The 19,901-nt window shown below is 29.9% G+C and overlaps 2 protein-coding genes across 2 annotated transcripts; one reads left to right on the forward strand and one right to left on the reverse strand.

Annotated features, from left to right (window-relative positions):
• LOC18612278 (polyubiquitin) lies at positions 969-3,240 on the forward strand. The gene is made up of 2 exons (XM_007048998.2): positions 969-1,071; positions 1,781-3,240. Exon 2 carries the CDS (start codon positions 1,781-1,783, stop codon positions 2,924-2,926), a length of 1,146 nt encoding a protein of 381 aa, XP_007049060.2. The 5' UTR covers positions 969-1,071; the 3' UTR covers positions 2,927-3,240.
• LOC18612279 lies at positions 3,875-5,021 on the reverse strand. Its single transcript, XM_007048999.2, has 2 exons — positions 4,361-5,021; positions 3,875-4,238 (listed from the first exon to the last, which is right to left on the reverse strand). Exons 1-2 carry the CDS (start codon positions 4,790-4,792, stop codon positions 4,125-4,127), a joined length of 546 nt encoding a protein of 181 aa, XP_007049061.2. The 5' UTR covers positions 4,793-5,021; the 3' UTR covers positions 3,875-4,124.

Raw genomic sequence — 19,901 nt, forward strand, 5'->3', positions numbered from 1 at the left:
AAAAATTCAAATTATTTAATTAGTCTCTGCATTCTGTCAAAATGATGGATTTAATCTTTGTATAATTATTTGTAAAAATTGAGTCACTATAATTTTAAAAAATTGACAATATCAATCAATTGTGTTAAAATTTTTTTATTATTTATAGTAAGATAGAATTTTATTGTGTTGATGTGTTATTTTTTTATTGATGTGATATTAAATTTGATAACATGACAATGATGATTTAACACTTTATTAATGATATGATATGACGTGACTTAATTTTAACATAGATTTTATAAGTATAAATATGAAATTATCTAATGTGAGTTAATAGTTTTAAATAAAATTAAAAAAAAAAATCAAAATTATGAATAAGTTTCTAAGATTTAAGAAAAATAGTGTATTAAAATTCTATGCTACATAAGTTAAAGTAATGAAAAAAGTGTTGTAAAATAGATTAAAAAAATACCACATCATCATTAATAGATTATCATATTCAATACCACGTCAATAAAAAATTACTATAATAGCATAAATAACAAAAAAAAATTAATATTGTTAACAATTGGATTGACATTATTAATTTTAGAAAGTATAGAAATTTAATTTTTATAAATTATTACATACGAACTAAATCTACAACTTTACCAAAATATAGGGTCTAATAGCATAATTTAACTAAAAAATCCTATCAACTTTCTTTATAACATAACCTATTCTCTCTTAAAATGCAATTTTACATTGTTCTTTTTTTTTTTCATTTTACAACACTGTATTATTAAAGAATTAGATGGGCCCAATGTATATATAATTTTGGAATAAAAGAATTACAGACAAATTTTTATATTATTATTATTACGAAAAATTATAAAAATTATATATATATAAAAAACCTTGACGTGTACGTATGGTATAAGGAAAAAAAATTAAAGAACACAATTTTACGAGTTTCTAGAAACATTGCGGTCCTTTTTTGGCAGCTTCCCTTGCTATAAAAGGCGTATAACTCTAGCCCTAGCCTACTCATCGCCAGAGATTATATCAATTTTATTGATCCAAGTTTGTCAAACTTCTCTCTCATTCAAGGTAACATTTCGTCTCCTTCGAATTTCTGGTTCTTTTTATCTCCTTCTTTAAGTTCATTTTACTTCTCTTTTCTGATTCTTTATATTTTGATTGATCTTGGCGCTGCAATGCAAATTAGTGGTTTTTTGTTTCTTTTATCATGCCTTACTGATCAGGCTATGATTAATCGAATCATATTCCTTTTTAATATGATTGATCTGTTTTTGTAGATCTATTGATATAGTACATGACGGATAAGACTTTTCTTTCTTTTTAATTTGTTGGTCGAATCTTGTTATTTTCAATCCGTGTAATTTGGGCAAAAAAGTTCGAATATTCAAATGAAAAGACAAGTTTTTGATTGCCCAGAAGTGATAGTTCCTTTGAATATTGTGATCTGTTTTGGATACTATGTATCTTTAGATTGGTCTTTTAAGATCATTTTATAAACTGATATTGATCATGGGTTGCTTTTGTTTTCATCTTCTAAGTTCTTCCCTTAATCAATAGAATCTAGGCTCTTGATTGGTTTTTGGGAATTTCGTCAATTTCCAACAGTTCTTTTTCCTTTAATAGTTGTTAGGTTTTCCTTAGTGAAAGAGCTTTTCTTTACCTTTCTTTCATTTCCTATCTTGTTTTTTTTTTTAAGAGTTTTTGGCAAATATATTTATGATCACCAGGGCATTTTCATTTTAGTTTCTAACCTTCTATTAATTCTTTGACCTACCAGATGCAAATCTTTGTGAAAACCCTAACAGGCAAGACCATCACCCTTGAGGTTGAGAGCTCTGATACTATTGACAATGTCAAGGCTAAGATCCAAGACAAGGAAGGAATCCCTCCTGACCAGCAAAGGCTTATTTTTGCTGGCAAACAGCTTGAAGATGGTCGAACCCTAGCTGACTATAATATCCAGAAGGAGTCCACCCTCCATTTGGTGCTTCGTCTCCGTGGTGGTATGCAAATCTTTGTCAAGACACTCACAGGAAAGACTATCACCTTGGAGGTTGAGAGCTCTGATACTATTGACAATGTTAAAGCGAAGATCCAAGACAAGGAAGGAATCCCTCCTGATCAACAAAGACTTATCTTTGCTGGCAAACAGCTTGAAGACGGTCGCACCCTAGCTGACTATAATATCCAGAAGGAGTCCACCCTTCATTTGGTGCTTCGTCTTCGAGGTGGCATGCAAATCTTTGTCAAGACTCTCACAGGTAAAACGATCACTTTGGAGGTAGAGAGCTCGGACACTATTGACAATGTCAAGGCTAAGATTCAGGATAAAGAGGGTATCCCACCAGATCAGCAGAGGTTGATTTTTGCTGGAAAACAACTTGAAGATGGAAGGACACTTGCTGATTATAACATTCAAAAGGAGTCAACCCTTCACTTGGTTCTCCGTCTTCGTGGTGGGATGCAAATTTTTGTGAAGACTCTTACCGGAAAGACTATCACATTGGAGGTTGAGAGTTCAGACACCATTGATAATGTGAAGGCAAAGATCCAAGATAAGGAGGGTATCCCACCAGACCAGCAAAGGCTCATCTTTGCTGGCAAGCAGCTTGAAGATGGAAGAACTCTCGCTGACTATAATATCCAAAAGGAATCTACCCTTCACTTGGTGTTGCGTTTACGTGGTGGGATGCAGATATTTGTGAAGACCTTGACTGGAAAGACAATAACGTTGGAGGTTGATAGCTCAGACACCATTGATAATGTGAAGGCAAAGATCCAGGACAAGGAGGGGATCCCTCCAGACCAGCAGAGGTTGATTTTTGCTGGGAAGCAGCTGGAGGATGGGAGAACTCTGGCAGACTACAACATCCAGAAGGAATCCACCTTGCATCTTGTTCTTCGCCTTCGTGGTGGCTTTTAAGTTTAGAAGTGATGCAGCAGTCAGGGTGTTTGGTTCTTCAATGAATTGTTTTTGCTTATTGGCCGGTGTTTAAGGGTTCTAAATGTCTTCTGAAACTTATTTTAGGTCTTGGTTTGGTTTATGGTTGTCATACTTACTCCTCTTGAATGAGGTTATCGTACTCAGTTTATTGTAATATGGATCTTTGTTCGCATGTGTCTCGTGTGGTTAAATTCTCTGTTTCTTTATGGAGATCGGGCTGCATTTCTGTTATAGAATTTGATCTTACCCGTAAAAAGTTAGATGTGCCTCTTGGAATGTAGTTCTGGTTCTTATTCTGTCTTTTTTACTAGCCCATGTTACAGAGACTGCCCATAAATTGATGCTACATGCAGGATGTTTTGCATCTAAGGTGTACCATCATGTGTACATGTAAGTATGTCAAATTTCCTTGGTTATGTTTCATTGCTGACTGCTGAGGTATATCGGCCCTTTTATTCTGCCAACAGGTCATTTAGCTCTGTTAAATCTCCTTGGTTATGTACGTGTAGTTGTGGTCGGTACTTTCTTTGGAGGATTGGAGCCAATCTCCTTGGTTACGTACATGTAGTTGTGGTCGGTACTTTCTTTTGAGGATTGGGGCTCCAGTTAGTCTTTCTGGTCTCTTTAGATCTCTGCTTTTAATTATTTAGGATGAAAAAAGAATTCAATTTTTTGCTTCAAGGATAAAACAGCAATTTTCTTCACCATAAAGTTTGTCTTATTTGTCAGGATATTGAGTGCAAGAAAGATTTTCGAGTAGGGATATTTGTTCTGAAGAACGGATCTCCTATGGTAGACTGCAGATGCAGAAAAGATCTGTAGGCAATTTTTCTTGTCATCTTTTGACTTGATTAATAAAAAAAAAAACCTTCAAAGGAGGAACAAAGATTAACTTAAACTTGGGTTCAAGTTATATACCACTTTTAGATTGAAGAAAGTCAGAAATAATCAATTGTCCAGGGCTTCTTCTGAACTAAAACCAATTGAAAGGTATAAAGCATAACAAAAGTACTGAAGTAAAGCAAATGACAACCGATTACATGCTTGAAATTACTCATGTCTTCAAAATGTTGCCTTTGTTTTAGAATTGAAAAGAATGAGGCGAATAAGAATGCATGCCGGAATATATGCATGATTTATCTAAACTTAAAAAATGAATAACATAACTTGATGGTCTTCAAATGTTTGAATCCCTCATCAAATAGTTGGGAAGCTTCACGTGGTGGACCGTTGAGTCTTTCTTCTTTCTCTTGAAATGCTTCGAGGAAGCCTTCAGCATCTGACTCCACCCCTGTTCAGTACGGTCCACAAGAGAAAAAGAAAAATCTTTGTTAATTGACTTGATTACGAATAATCTAATACAGGTCTTTGGACCAAAAAGGAGATGGTAAGCATGGAAACAGATTCCTTTACCTTAGTAATAATGGAGGCACAGCTGCCCTTGATAGGAGTTGGAGAAAACTCAGAAGTCCTTTTCTTCCTTTTCTTGTTTTTGTTCCTCAAAAGATTGATGTTAAGTACAGCGGTGCCTATCTTCTTCTTGATGTTGGGTATGGATTTCTTGCCACTATTCTTGCTTTTCGCCAACTCCAACCCAAACCCAAACTCAAAAGCGAGCTTCCTAGGTGTAATCGGATCAAAAGCCAAATCTTCAGGGCTGTAAGCACGAGGGACCAAAGGAGACCAAAGCGAGCTTTGGGTGTAGTCGAAATCAAAGGCAGAGTTGTCTGGGAACTTGCAAAGCAGCTCTCTTGACATCAATGGCTCCAAATACTCCACCACTCTCGCTGTAGCAATTATAAGACTCTCTTGCTCTTCTTGCTCATTCATGGTTGGGTTTTGCATTTTTAATCTTTGCTCTAACTCTTTTTTTGTCTGGGTGCTGTTTCCTTCAAAGCTTTTGAGTTTGTCTATTTCCAGTTTCTCAAGCAAAAGAGAGAAGACTTAAAAGCTCAAAAAGTGACCGTTGCAAGGACTTTTGTCCGATTGCCACCCACTTAAAGTGGTATGCCTAAGTTAAACCTATCTTTCGATATTTGTTTCCTCTTCTACCCTCATTGTTGTTTTATTTACTTTGCATTTTAATGTTTTTCGGAAACAGCAACTTATTGCAAAATGAGACAAAAATCTATTATACTTTAATACATATATGAAAGATGCCTTTCATATGGTTAAAGATTGTAAAATGAATTCTTGTAATAGGGAGGGGAAGTATTGTAAATATGTAAAAAGATGTATTGGGGGCAACAAAGAGAAAGATTGTAGCAATTCTTGAAATATTGAGTGTCGTGACAGGTAAAAAAGAATAAAAAGAAAATTAAGAAATAGAAGAAAATTAGAGAGAGAATTTAGAGAGGGGAGCTTTGGAGGAAAATGTTTTAGCTCTAGAAGGAAGAGAAATTCCTCTAAATGAATTGTGAGATTTTATAGATAGTTCCAAAAATGGCGGATACTCAAGAATAGGTTTTAATGCACTTAATAAATGACATTATTATAAAGAGTTTTAATATGAGTAACCGTTGCTGTAACACATTGTATACATATTAAGGTGGTGATTTTATGTCATATAATGTGAGTGATCATTGAAATAATTGGGTGTAATAAGACTTGTTATTGAGTATAAAATAATAGAGAAGAGGTATACGTAAAAAGCTATATGAGAACAAGTTAAGAGAAAAAAGTGTATGTGAACAAGTATAAATGAAGAAGATGTACATGAACAGGTACATGAGAATAAGGTAAAAGCGAGAAACACTCGTACTTCAAGAAAATGTTAAGAAAAAAATCTCTTAACTATCTACATATCTGAGTTACTAAGTGAAATTCTCCAGAACATCCCAATATTAAAGTAACCTGGGAACCTGTCACTCGTTCCAAGTTGCTTTTACTATTATTCGTATGAAGTGGGTATTCTACATGAAATAGTGCTTCATTTGTTCTAATTGTTTTGCATGAAATAGTACTTCACTTTTAATTGCCACTTATTCAAGATTATTTTCACTATTATTCGTAGGAAGTGATTATTTGGCATGAAGTAATGCATCACTTGTTCTAATTGTTCTGTATAAAGTAGTGCTTCCTTTGTAATGGCTATTTTCATTATTCTCTATATAATATTACGTTGTAAAATAATTTTTTAGAGAATAAATATTAACCAAAATCAAGTATCTACAAATATCAATCACCTTTTCAAACCTATTAAAATAAAAGTTGAGCAGTGGCAATGATATAATTTGATACATATTATTCTACCTTAATGTTTAATCTTGTTTATATATATATATTAGAACTCTAGGGTAACAACTCGAGCTTATCTAGTAAGTAAAGAGAAAGTAGAAGAGATTCAAATAAAACATTGAGGGAATATTGTAGCTTTAGATTTTTGATTAATTGATTGTACGTAAATTGTTACTTTTGCTTTTAGTTTTAATTTTAGTTTCTTTAATTTTTAGTGGTTTTAAATTCAGTTGTTTAAATAAGATTAAGTTATGTTAATTTTAGTATTTAATAAAAAGATTTAGGCAATTCTCCATGAGAACGAACTTTATTTTATGATATATTACTTGTTAACAATATGTGCATTTGCGTGGTAAATTCGACACAATATAAGGAGATTATTAATTTGTATATCAAATAAGACCCATATGTTTTATTTTAAAATGTATTATCTTATACATTTAGTGAATTATTAATTTACCACATTTGTCTCAAGTTGAGACTGATCAAAAATATTATTTTTTTTGAAAGGTACGTAATATTATTGCTAATTGTCAAAATCCAAAATGATCTTGGACTTTTATAAGTACAAAGAGAATATAATGCGTATTAATAACCCCTAAAAATAACCAAATATCCAACTTAGGGTAAATTGGATAATAATACTAATGCCAAAATTTAATCCACGACTAATTCAAACAATCCACTGCTTGATCCCATCTAGAATTTATGCTATCTGAATCACATTAAAGCTTCCAAATTCAGACCGTTCTCATTGTATTAAACCAATTTCTCTCCTAATTGCAAACCACCAACTCAGCAACTGTCCAAACAGAAATCCCCTATTCAAACATTCCAAGCAGACTGTGAATCTTGCCATATACCAAGTAGTGTCTACATAACAAATTGGTCAAAAATATTATTTAATCAAGGTTATTAATTTATAGAGGTTATATTGTAAATGAAAATTTTTCAATGTTGGAATTTTAAGAACATCGTAAGCGATAATTTTCTCGAAAATTCTTAAGCGAGAAAATTTCCTTCAATTTTACCAAAAAATTTGAGGAATTCAAGAAAGATTTCAATATCAAAGCATTTTTGTTTATTTACTTATTTGGAGAAAATAAAGTAAATTTAAAATCAATGCACGTAAAAAGCATAAAATATGCAAATAGATAAAAATTCTCCAATGATGGAATTTTAAGAAAGTTGTTAGTGACAATTTTCTTCAAAATTTTTAGGTGAGAAAGTTTTATTAAATTCTACCAAAAGTGTTGGGAAATTTAGAAAAAATTTTCACTCAAAATAACAATAATAATAATAATAATAAATTATTAATAATAACAATAATATAAAAATAAAAATTTTAAATGAGCATAAAAAGAGAAAAACATTTTATCTAAACATTTTTATAAACATATTAAAATAATTCTAACAATGGAATCTCTTCAAGAAAATAAGGGATTTTCTTAAATGTTCTCGAGGTAAGAGGATTTTTCTTAGTTCTGTTAAGAGTGTTGGCAAAACTTAAAATAACGAATTATAATAGTAATAATAATAGGTAAAAAAATGGAAGAAGAAAACCATAAATAAATAAATAAATGAGGAAAATATAAGCAAATATGAAATTAAGGATTATTAATTAAGGCTAAGATAGGATAACATGTGGATAATTGGTATCGTTTTTTGAACGAATGTCACAGGGGTACTAATACCTTTCTCATGCATAACCGTACTCCAAAACCTTATCACTGTTATGTAAACTAAAACCTATTTTTTGAAAAAAACCAAGCTTAGGATAACATTTTAAAAATTAGATTCAAATAAGTGGTCAATCACATCTAAATAAAAAAGATTTGTGGTAACTCCATTTCACATTGAGCAATTGCGTTCTTAAACTCACATGTTATGACACAATTCAGTAAATTATATATTTTTCACATAATTATTTTAACTATGGATATCATTTAAATAGCATTAAAAAATAAATTACAAGAAATTTTTAGCAAATAAACTTTAAGCTAATTTATTTATTTTAGAATATATAAAAATAAATAGTAAAAATATTATTTATTTATTTTTTAACATAATTCTTACTAAAATAATCTTAATTTATATTCATTTATGCAATTAAAAAAATCATTTATGCAGTTAAAACTAAAAGATTTTACATTTAGCTGTTATACCTCAACATTTTTGTTTTTTAATAGCATAATTTTTCTAAAAAAAAGGAAGAGAGTCTCAACAACAAAAGAGAAACTCCAGGCCTCAATCAAAGGTACATCAAATTGCAAAGCAATCCCAAAGCACTAACGACAAAGAAAAAACAATCAAGAAAAGAACATAACCATAAACAGAAAGGGAGAATAGCACCGAAAGAAGAACACAAAAACACAACAATTAACCAAAAACTTGAATGCGCTCAGAAGTACAATTAATAGCGAGCTTGGCCAAGCGATCCGCAAGGTAGTTTGCTTCATAGGGAATATGGATGATATACCAATTCTTAATATTTTTAATCAAGAAATCAATTAGTCTGAGAATGCACTTGAATTGCCAAGGAGAAGAAAATGGGCAGTTGATCCATTTGACAGCATTGGAAAAGTCCAATTCAATGTGAGATTGTGAGAAGAATCCTAGTGAGATGCAGCAAAAATAGCAAAGGCTTCTTTAATAGCAAAGACCTCTGAAATATTAGAATCAATAATACCTAACAGTTTAGAAAACAGGATTTTGACATTACCTTCATGATCCCGGAGAGCTCCTTCAATTCTAGAAGGACTTGGGCATCCACGAGTAGCGCCATCAACATTGAATTTCAATGAACCAGTTGCTAGCTTAACTAATCACACTTTTTTTTTTGTCTTTTTAACCATTTGGGAAACTTTAGCAAAATTTAGGTTTCGAATCATGTCAGTCATCGAAGAATTAAAGTTAGGCCATTTGGCCTTGATCCACAAGCAAACCCTTAACTTGATAATGTCAAAAATATAACCTGAGTCCCAAGGCTTTCCATTGGAAACCAAATTGTTCCTCTGAATCCGAATCGTCCAAGGAATCGTAAAAAATGACAATTTCCAAATTAGAAAATGATCTCTGCCATTAACAGCCTCATTCCAAATAGAAAAATAATCCCTCAAATTCTTAAGAGAGGTCCAAGAAAATCTCCAAAAATTAACCCATAACATCCAAACACACCAAACACCATAATAGTCAATGAAAAGATGTTCAACAATATCAATATCGGCATTACAGATGTGGTAAAGTGCAACATTCTTATCAATAAAACCTCTTCGAAGAAATTCTCTTTTAACTGCAATCATACCCTTCATCACTTGCCAATAGAAATTTTCACATTTAGAATGAGCAAGATTAGCCTTAATAGAATTCCAAAAGAGTTTGTCGCCATTAGAATCAAATACAGATTTATAAAACCTACTGAAGGAATAAAGACCACAAGAGTTGCTTTTCCAAATGACTGTTAGTTTCATTTTTATCAAGAAAGACATTGTCAAGAACTCCCATATGATTAAACCACTAATCCCTTCCCCAGTCAAAGAGGTTGCTTCTTAACTAAATTTTCCATATCCACAAATAATCTCTCCATGCACCATAGTCAGCCAAAACACCATCTTTAATAGAAGAAAGCATAAAGATCCTAGGGAATGATGATTTAAGGAGATAACCCTCAACCCATTCATCGTGCCAGAATTTAATTCTATCACCTTTGCCAAGCAAAAACCCCATACTAGTAGAAAGCAGATGAGATAAGTCATTAGTAAAGCAAAGAAGCTTGGTGACATTTTTCCAAATAGAAAAGACAAACCTTGAAAAAGAGTAAATCGGTAAGAGAGCATTGGGATTCATACCATATTTTTCATTGATTGTTTTCCTCCAAGGTTGTCCGTTTCTTCACTAAAACGTCAAAGCCATTTATGAAGAAGAGCAGAATTCTTGAGCTAATTCATACCTCTACATTTAGGTGACATTTGTTTTTTTTTTTTCATTTTCAGTAATTTTTTTTTCTTTTACTTCACTTTATTGTTTCTTTCTAGTTCTCTTTCCTTCACATCCTTCCCAACCTTCCTACTATAGCCACACGACATTAATTTAAATAATTATACCTTTTCTATATTTGGTATTCTAGTTGTTAATATAATTGTTATAAAGTGTAGTGAAGAATAACGTACATTGCTATTTTTTTCATGTGCATAACTTTCAACCCATTGATATGCATTTGTAAATTTGACTAACTTTATTAAAATGATGAACAAAAGAAAAGATTAAGAAGCAAATTAAGAAATCCAACGACCAATTACATCAGTAACTAAGATATTAGCTATTTTTGTAGGAACCCAACCATCCCAATGTGAAGTTTCTTCGAGTTCAGTTGCAATTCTAGCAATGTTATTTGCAGCATCATTAGAATATTCATCTATTTGGTGAACCTTCACACTTCGAAAACTTTTAATATATTTAACACAATCTGCAAGAATACTTTGACATATCTTTGAAAATGGTATGGCTTGACGTACAAGCATTTGAATCACGAGTGATTGATCTCCTTCAATTTCAATATAATCAACGCCATACTTTATAGCAATAATAAGCCCGTGGCGCAAAGCAATCAATTCTGCCATTATAAGGTCTTTGTAACCTTGCGACGGTGTTGCACAAGTTACTTTGAATATGCCATTTTGATCACGAAAAACGCACCCAAAACCATCGCTATTAGAACCAATAGATCCAGCAAAATTGAGTTTTCATGAGTCATCATATGGTGGAATCCATGTGATGTGATGCACTGACATATCTTGGTTATTCTGTAGAATTTGATGTGAAGAATTTGTTATCAAAATTTATGGTGTCAAGTTAGTAAACTTGAAAAAAAATATTATTGAAGTAAGTACCCAGAAGCAATAATATATATAACCATAAAAAGGCTAACGATTTGTCAAAATTCATTCTATGAACATAATTAAGGAAAAAAAGTTATATATGGTAAGATGTTCTTGCAAACAATAAGAAATAGGTCAAAATACAACATTTTACTTAAAATGACAATGAAAAATAACAGTTATAAAATTTATTACCATATTGATTTCAGTGAAGTAAATAATTTTATTTATTTATTTATTTTAAAAATAAATAAGATAACTATTCATCTTTTCATGATTTAAAAAGACCAACTACAAAGTATTTTACCATCAAGTACAACTAGTTGTAATAAGGATTGATAGTCAACATGTTGATTTGTCACTATTAAATTATTACCTAGATTATGCCATTGGAGCACTGAATCAGTCTTGTAAGTGATTAGTATCACCAGCCTATATTTCTAACCCAAAAGACATGTCTGATAGGTGGAGAAAGGTCTTTTATTAACCCAAGATCCACCTCGATCTTTTACTAGTATGAGATTCGTGGCATATTACCTCACTCAATTGTACAATGCCCTCATTGTGTTAATTCTTTACCCATAAAAGAGAGAAACCCTTACATTGGTCTAAGTCTACCTCAACCTAATATCTTTCATGAAGATCTCATGTTAGTGAAGATTTAAGTTTGCTCTGATACCACTTGTCACAGACCCACATTTTTAACATAAAAGACAAGCCTAATAAGTAAAGGAATGCCTATATTTATGAATTCAAGACACGCCTCATCTCTTATTGATGTGGGATTTTGGGCATTATACCTCGCCTAATTATGCAATGCCTTTGTTACACTGACTCTTTACCTATAAAAGAATAGTGACATTTACACTGGTTTGGGTTTACTTCGACCTTGATATCTCTCATAGGCTCATATTAATGAAGATTTAGATATGCTCTGATACCACTTGTCATGGACTTATGTTTTTAACTCAAAAAAACATGTTTTTAACTCAAAAAAACATGCCTAATAAGTGAAGAAAAGTATTTATTTATTAACCAAATACTCATCCCATCTCTTATTGATATGAAATTTGTGACAATTAGATTAAATTTAGATAAAATAGTTAATAATGAATGTGAGGACCTAATGTCATAGTAATTAGATCCCATAGTTGAGGATTAGGTTTGGAATTGGTATATCAAAATAATAATGATTAGTAACATGACCATAAATCACAAGTATTGAAAAATACCATTAGTCACATTAATTTAATTTGATGATCTTTTCAGGTAGGGACAAGATTTAAATTACAAATAAAATATAGAAGTAAAATTGTCTTGAAAACAATAAATAAGAAAATAAGTAAGAATACAACTTTTGAGTTAAAAGCTACAGTAATAAAAATAATAGTTATAAAATTTATTACCGTATTGGTTTAACTAAAATAAATCCTTATCTTTTAATTTTGATTTTAACAAATGAGATAACTACTTATTTTTTTATTCTTTAGAGAGACCAAATACAAAATATTTTACTATTTAGCACAACCAACTATAATAAGGATTGCTGGTCAACATGTTGATCTGTCATTGTTGATGAGCAAAACGCTATTAGAGCATTGAAATCCTTTTTATATGCAATTAAATCTAGTTAAAAAAATCTAAATTGACGTAGTTGTTAATATAATTATATTATTTATGCAACGAATATCACAACAACCAGATCGAGTAGTAGAAAATTAGATTTGGAATTGACATACTATAAATTAGTGAATAATGGCTTGACCATAAATTAAAAACATTGGAGATGATTGAAAATAAGCATTAACACCTTAATTTTGATAATTTTTTTGGAAAGTATAAGATTAAAATTACAAGGAAAATGTAGAGGTAAAATTGTCTTTAAAACAATATAAGAAAATAGGTTATGCTACAACATTTTAGTTAGAACAATAATAACAAAATAACATCTATAAAATTTATAACCATATTAGATTTAGTGAAACAAATCGTTGTATTTTACTTTTGATGGTAAAAAATGAGATAACTACTTCTTTTTTTCATAATTTTAAAAAACAAACTATGAAATATTCTATTATCTAGTACAACCAATTATAATATGGAATGATGGTCAATATGTTGATCTATCATTGTTGATGAGTGGAACATGCCGTTAGTGCTCTAAATTGGTCTTGTAAGTGATTAAATCTAGTTAAAAGTGTTCTATATTGACATATTTGTTGATAAAATTATATCATTTATGTAATAATTTAATGTCATGGCAACCAGATCTAGTAGTAAAGAATTATATTTGAAATTGGCATATTAAAAAGTAGTTAATAGTGAGTTGACCAAAATTACAAGCTTTACTTCACCATAATATTGAAGATGATTGAAAAAAAAACAATTATTGACAACTTCAATTTTGATGTTCTTTATGGTAGGGACAAGGTTGAAATTAATGTGGAGGTAAAATTGTCTTACAAATAATATAGAGGAAAATAATAGGTTAGAATACAATATTTTAGTAAAAATGACTGAAGTCAAAGAAACTTATAAAATTTATTATCATATTAGTTTAGTGAAGTAAATCTTTTTCTTTTTACTATTGACATAAGAAATGAGGTAACTACCTTTTTTTTCATGATTTAAAGTAACCAACTACAAAAAATTCTATTATCTAGTACAACGAACTATAACGAGATTGGTGGTCAACATGTTAATATGTTTGCTGATGAGTAGATCATGACATTGATGCGTTGAATGGGTCTTGTAAGTGATTAAACATAGTTAAAAACATTCTATATTAGTATAGTTGTAAATAAGATTGTAATCATTTATGCAACGATATAATGTCATAACAACCAAATCGAGTAATAGAGAATTAGATTTGGAATTCGTATTTCAAATTTAGTAAATAATAAGTTACCATAAATCATAAGTATTACTTGACCATATATTACAAGCATTAGAGATAATTGAAAATGATCAGTGATGACCTTAATTTTAATAATATTTTGAGTAAGGCCAAGATTGAAGTTATAAAGAAAATATGGAGGTAAAATCATCTTAAAAACAATATATAAGAAAATAGGTTAGAATACCACATTTTAGTTAAAATGACATAATAGTTTTTTTTTTAAAGTAAACACAATAGTTAAAAATAACATTTATAAAATTTATTACCATATTGGTTTTTGGTGAAGTAAATTGGTTTTTGGTGAAGTAAATTTTTATCTTTTACCTTGTGTTAGCTTTATCCTAGTTTTGAAATGTCAAAATTGATTGAGCTAAATATGCTTTGAAATGAATGAAAGATGTTTTTGAATCTAAAGAATTCTCAAAGATGTTTTGAAGCTGGTTTTACAAAGAAAGATATCTTGAAATGCTGAGACTGATTGAATATGCTTTGAAAGTGAATAATAATCCTCTTAAACTTAAAGATATGCTCCTAAGCTTTCCTAAAAAGTTTTTGTTTTCAAACTTAAAGTGCCAATCTAAGAATTGAATTCTCAAAAGTAAAGATTTGATTCTTAAATGAGAAGAATGCAAAATTTATTTCTTTATTACAGAAAGAATCAATTCTGAAAATAAAAGAAGTTAGTTCTTAGCAAACAGAAACAGTGAAAAATCGATTCTGAAAAAAAAAAAGTCAGTTTTTTGAAAACAGAACTACTGGAATTGAGAAGAATCGATCCCTTAGAAAGCAAGAATCTATTTTAGGAGAATAGAATGCAAAACGCAAAAAAGAAAGAATCGATTCTCTGTATACCAAAAGTCAATTATGAGCGAAGAATGAACCAAAGAACACAAGTCTAGAGACAAAGAAGCAATTCTACATAAAGAAGATATTAATTCTTAAAGCACCAAAAGCAAAAATTAGAAACTTGGTGAATAAGAAAGAGATGGTGTGAATGGATAAGATTGAAGTGTCAAAAGTTATGTTGAAATTCAAATTTTGGCACCAATCAGTAGTGAAGAACTGAGACCTTGAGGAAGAAGAAACAAAATTCTCCAAAAATGCAAAAGTGTCAAACTTTAAACTAAGTTGCAGAAGAATTGACATCTTACGAAAGAAGAATCGATTCTCTAGAAACAAAAATTTCCATACTTTATGAAGAACCAACATCTCAATAATAAAAGAATCGATTCTTTAGAGATAGAAAGTTCCAAACTTCATGAAGAATCGACAACTCATGATTAAAGAATCAAATCTCCATGTGCGACAAAAATATGCAAGCTGATCAGAATATATGAAAGTTGATTCAAATTTCAGTCCAACGAGTAAGAAATCATAGGGCCTATAAATATAGACTTTAAGGAACTTAAAGGTGCGATCTTGAATGATTTTGAAAGATTTTGAAGAGCCAAAAAAAGGGAAAACAAGTAAGAAAGCAAAAAATAGAAAAAATCCTATATTTAAGTAAAGTAGAACCTAAAGATTACATTTTTATCATTCAGCTAATATTTTCGAGCCAAAACTTCTTTTCATTATTTATTTCTCTTGAGAAAGCTCTCATCTTTTTTAGCCTAAACATCATTATCAACCTTCTTAGAGGTTTTGAGCTACAGATTCTTTGAGAATCCACTATTGTATTGGTTACACCTCTATACAAAAAGTAAAGGGGTTTTACTTGTTTCTTAAAAACGCTGTGTCTTGTGTCAAGGTTATGCTTGAACCTGAAAATATAGTGTTTTGATTAAGGTTACACCTGATCCTATAAAAAGGCATGTTGTGAAGATTATATTTGATCTTGTTGAAAAGCATGTTGTGAAAGTTACACTTCATCCTGTTGAAAAGGCATGTTGTGAAAGTTACACTTGATCCTGTTGAAAAGGAATGTTGTAAAGGTTACGCCTGATCTTGTTGAAAAGGCAAATTGATAGTAGATTCGAACTCTTTGTACTATCAAGAGAGATGACCTAGGCATTGAAAGGTCGAATTTTTATAAAAATCCTGCTAATTACTTTTTATTTTTCTACATTTTATTTGCTTAGTTCATACTCTACTTTTGCTACTCTATTCCTTATATTTCCTCTACATTTTCAAAGTTATTTTAAAAGGGGAGACTTTTTAATTTATAACCATTTCACCTCCCTTTTATTTATTTACTTTTACCTTATCTTCCTAACACCTTGGATAATAACAAATGAGACAAGTACTCCTTTTTTCATAATTTAAAAACACAAATTACAAAAATATTCTACTATCCAGAACAACTAGTGTAATAGGGATTGGTAGTCAACATGTTGATATGTCATTGTTGATGAGCAAAACATGTCATTTTTTTTTTATAATTAAGGAAAAGGGGATTTAAACCTCACTCTTTAGGTAGGGGGTTCATGTACCAATCAATTTGCCAAATGGTCGGATGCGAGTAAAACATACTATTGGTGCACTAAATTGAACTTGTAAGTGATTCGATCTAACGTCCTTTTAGATTGACACAATCATTGATAAGGTTATATCATTTATACAGCAATCTAATATCACAATAATAAAATCGAGTGGTAAAGAATTAGATTTGGTATTGACATAAAACAAATAAGTGAATAATGACGTGACCATGAATGACGAGCATTACTTGACCATAATTCATAAGCATTAGAGATGATTGAAAATGATTATTGATGAATTTAATTTTGATTATTTTTTGGGCAAAGACAAGATAGAAATTACAAAGAAAATGTCCTAAAAATGATATAAGAAAATATGTCATAATACTATATTTTAGTTAAAAATGACAATAGTAAAAATAACTAGATTTAACCCCGCGACTACGAGTTAATTAAATCTTTTAAGTAATGATTGTAAAAAATTTTCTTAAGAAGAATAGTAAAAGATAAATGGTTGTATTACTGATGATTTAGTTACAAGATAATTATAAGTTTTGTGTGATTTATAAATAAAGAAAAAGCATTAATAGAAAATAGAAAAATTGTATTTATTGATAGCTTTAGTCGAATTACGACAATGCTATATCTCTCGAAGAGTTTTCAATTCACATGTAATAGAAGTTTTGACAAAATAAAAATTGCATATCTGTATTGTTTTGAGATAACATTGTAAAATAGACAAATGTTACACAATTTGTCTTTCATAGCTTGAAAAGAGTATTGTAACATATCAAATATGGTAATTGGCAATAATTTATAAATGAAATAGTTAGAATAAAAAAAATAAAGAACCATTGATGTAATATTTTTTGAAAAGCCTTTCGTCATTTCAAGTCCTGTAACAAGTGTACCTGAAGAAGGCAAATCCAAAAAAGAATGAAAAAATAATATTATTAATGTAGCAAATGTTTAATACTGTTTCAATATTTACAATGCTTTAGAAATCCTTGGATAATAAAGAGATCAAAAAACTGATATAGATGGGTGTAAATGCAGCATCTGTTGCAATAGTAAGTGAATAATAAACAAATAAGTAAAACATTACACTTTTAGTACAAATTCACTAAAAACTAAGAAACTATAGATTATATAATGAAGAAAATAAGCAAAGTGTAGTTTCTTGATTCTTTTACTTGTACATTCACTAACATTCAATTAAAGAGTTTGCAAAAATTAAAAGGTCATAATATAGAATTTTAGTTGAACATAAAAAGTAACATATAAGCTTTTATCCAATATAAAATACCTAAACTTTTAAAACTTTATCAAAAAAAATAAACAAATAAGAGCTTATCTTTACAATGCATGTTCTATAAAAGAACCACCATTCTTTGTGTTTTTGTAAAATATATAAAACTTACATTAGATACTTTCAATACCAAAGAAATAATTATATCAAATACATTAATGGATGAAAAAATAATACAAAAATATATTGACAAAAGATAATAATAAATTTATAAAATCATAATTATAAATCAAAGATAGCTAATGGTATGAGAAGTCAAAATTGAAAAAAAGAAAATATAATCTATGTGAAAATATTGCAAGAAAGTATTAACATACATGAATCCTGAAAGTGATTTCGGGATATAAAAATGTCTTTACAATGTTTCACAGCACTCTAAACCCAAGTTCACCATTGATCATGTACATTAGGTTAAGAGTTTACAAAAATTAAAAGAGCATAACATACAGTTTGAGTTAAACATAAAAGGTAATACAAAAGCATTCATCCAATATCGAGCACCTAAACTCTAAAAGCTTTAGTTAAAAATACAATATAAAAAAGAGTTTATCTTTATAATGAATATTGTGTAAAAGAAACAACATTGTTTGTGTTCCTGTAAAATATATAATACTAATGTCAAATACTTTTGATATCAAATAAATGATTATATCATATACATTAGTGTATGGAAAAAATAATACAAAAATATTGTCAAAAGATAATAATAAATTTATAAAATGAAGAGAAATAATTACCATTTGATTTAGATGTTGATACATGGTTGTGCAATATATGATACTTTATTTGCATTGTTCAATAAAAAAATGAGTATTTGAATCATTGATCATGATTCTGATAATTGTCATCCAAACTAAATTATTTAACCTGAATAAGCTTAAATCTTTCACATGCTTATATTATAATTCATATAAGACACCAATAAATGGAACAAAACACAAAAACAAAAAAAAATATAAAAATGAAAAGTATAATAATTTGAAAATATTAGCAACAAAAAAATATCAAATACAAAAACGTAAAACACAAAGAACAAAAAATCAAACCAATATCAACCAACAGACTCATCCTTCATGAACATAGTAATACAAATAAGTTAAAACAGAAAAAAAAATGATAAAAATATTGAAACATCAAGATATAGAATAGCCACATTAAAACTTTCAACCACTGAAGACAGGAAACTCTACTGATAGCAACGAATCCACCTGATCTCATTGACACCTACAAACACAAAATTAAAACATATTAAGGATTGATAAAAGCAAAACATATAAAAAAAATACCTACATAAATCAAGACTTAACTTTTCTTGGCAATGTTTAGGTTCAGTAAGATCAATTAATATAAAATTAGGTTTTGGGATTTTCATTGAAACTAAATCTTGACACGGTTAATAGAGGTAGTGCGAGAAAATTGAAAATCTTCAAACATTTTCTGATTGTTTTTTCTTTCTAAGCAAGGTGGCAAGTGGTATTAATCTCCCAATTCATTAAATTACAACTAATAATTCACAACCTACCATCCCACATATAACTTACAATGCAAAATATCACAAAAAATATGAATAGAAATTAACAATAAAACTTGCATTATAATTTACTGACAAACACACATTTCATCATGAAACAGTGTAACAAATTAAGCATGCATCAAGAAAGCCAAAAGACTAAACCAACAACATACTAGCAAAAGAAAGGATTGCTAAAGGAAAAGCACTTGACAATTTCACGATTTCAAGGCATGGATAATTTTGGAAGCATTCAAATAGAAATATATTAGGAAAGCATTAGCTGTTGTTGCCTTTGAACATGATCCGACGGAGGATAGATGTATTTTGTAGGCAAAAATGGGTCCAATGATGATGTCAACCTCACTGGAAACATGTTAGGAATGGGAGGATCCCACACGATTCGTTGAGTTTAAAGAAATTGGAGGCTTGAAAGAGGCCATGAAATGGGGTAAACTTTAAGAAAAGATGAGCAGATCGTGGGTTCTTTTTGGAGCGACAATGAGGAAAGAGAGAAAAAGAACGGGAGAGAAACAGAAAGAGAAATGAATAAAAAAGGCAAAAAGATCAAAGACTCATTGAACAAAGAGACAGGAAGTAGAAAAACCCAAATCCTCCCTCAGAAATGCAAAAATCACAAAAAAACCATCCCAAAAACACCCTCATGCAACAAGTAATTTACAATTCCACGTGTCAAATGTTAAA

The sequence above is a fragment of the Theobroma cacao genome, chromosome 1, assembly GCF_000208745.1.
Source record: "Theobroma cacao cultivar B97-61/B2 chromosome 1, Criollo_cocoa_genome_V2, whole genome shotgun sequence".
NCBI lineage: Eukaryota > Viridiplantae > Streptophyta > Magnoliopsida > Malvales > Malvaceae > Theobroma > Theobroma cacao.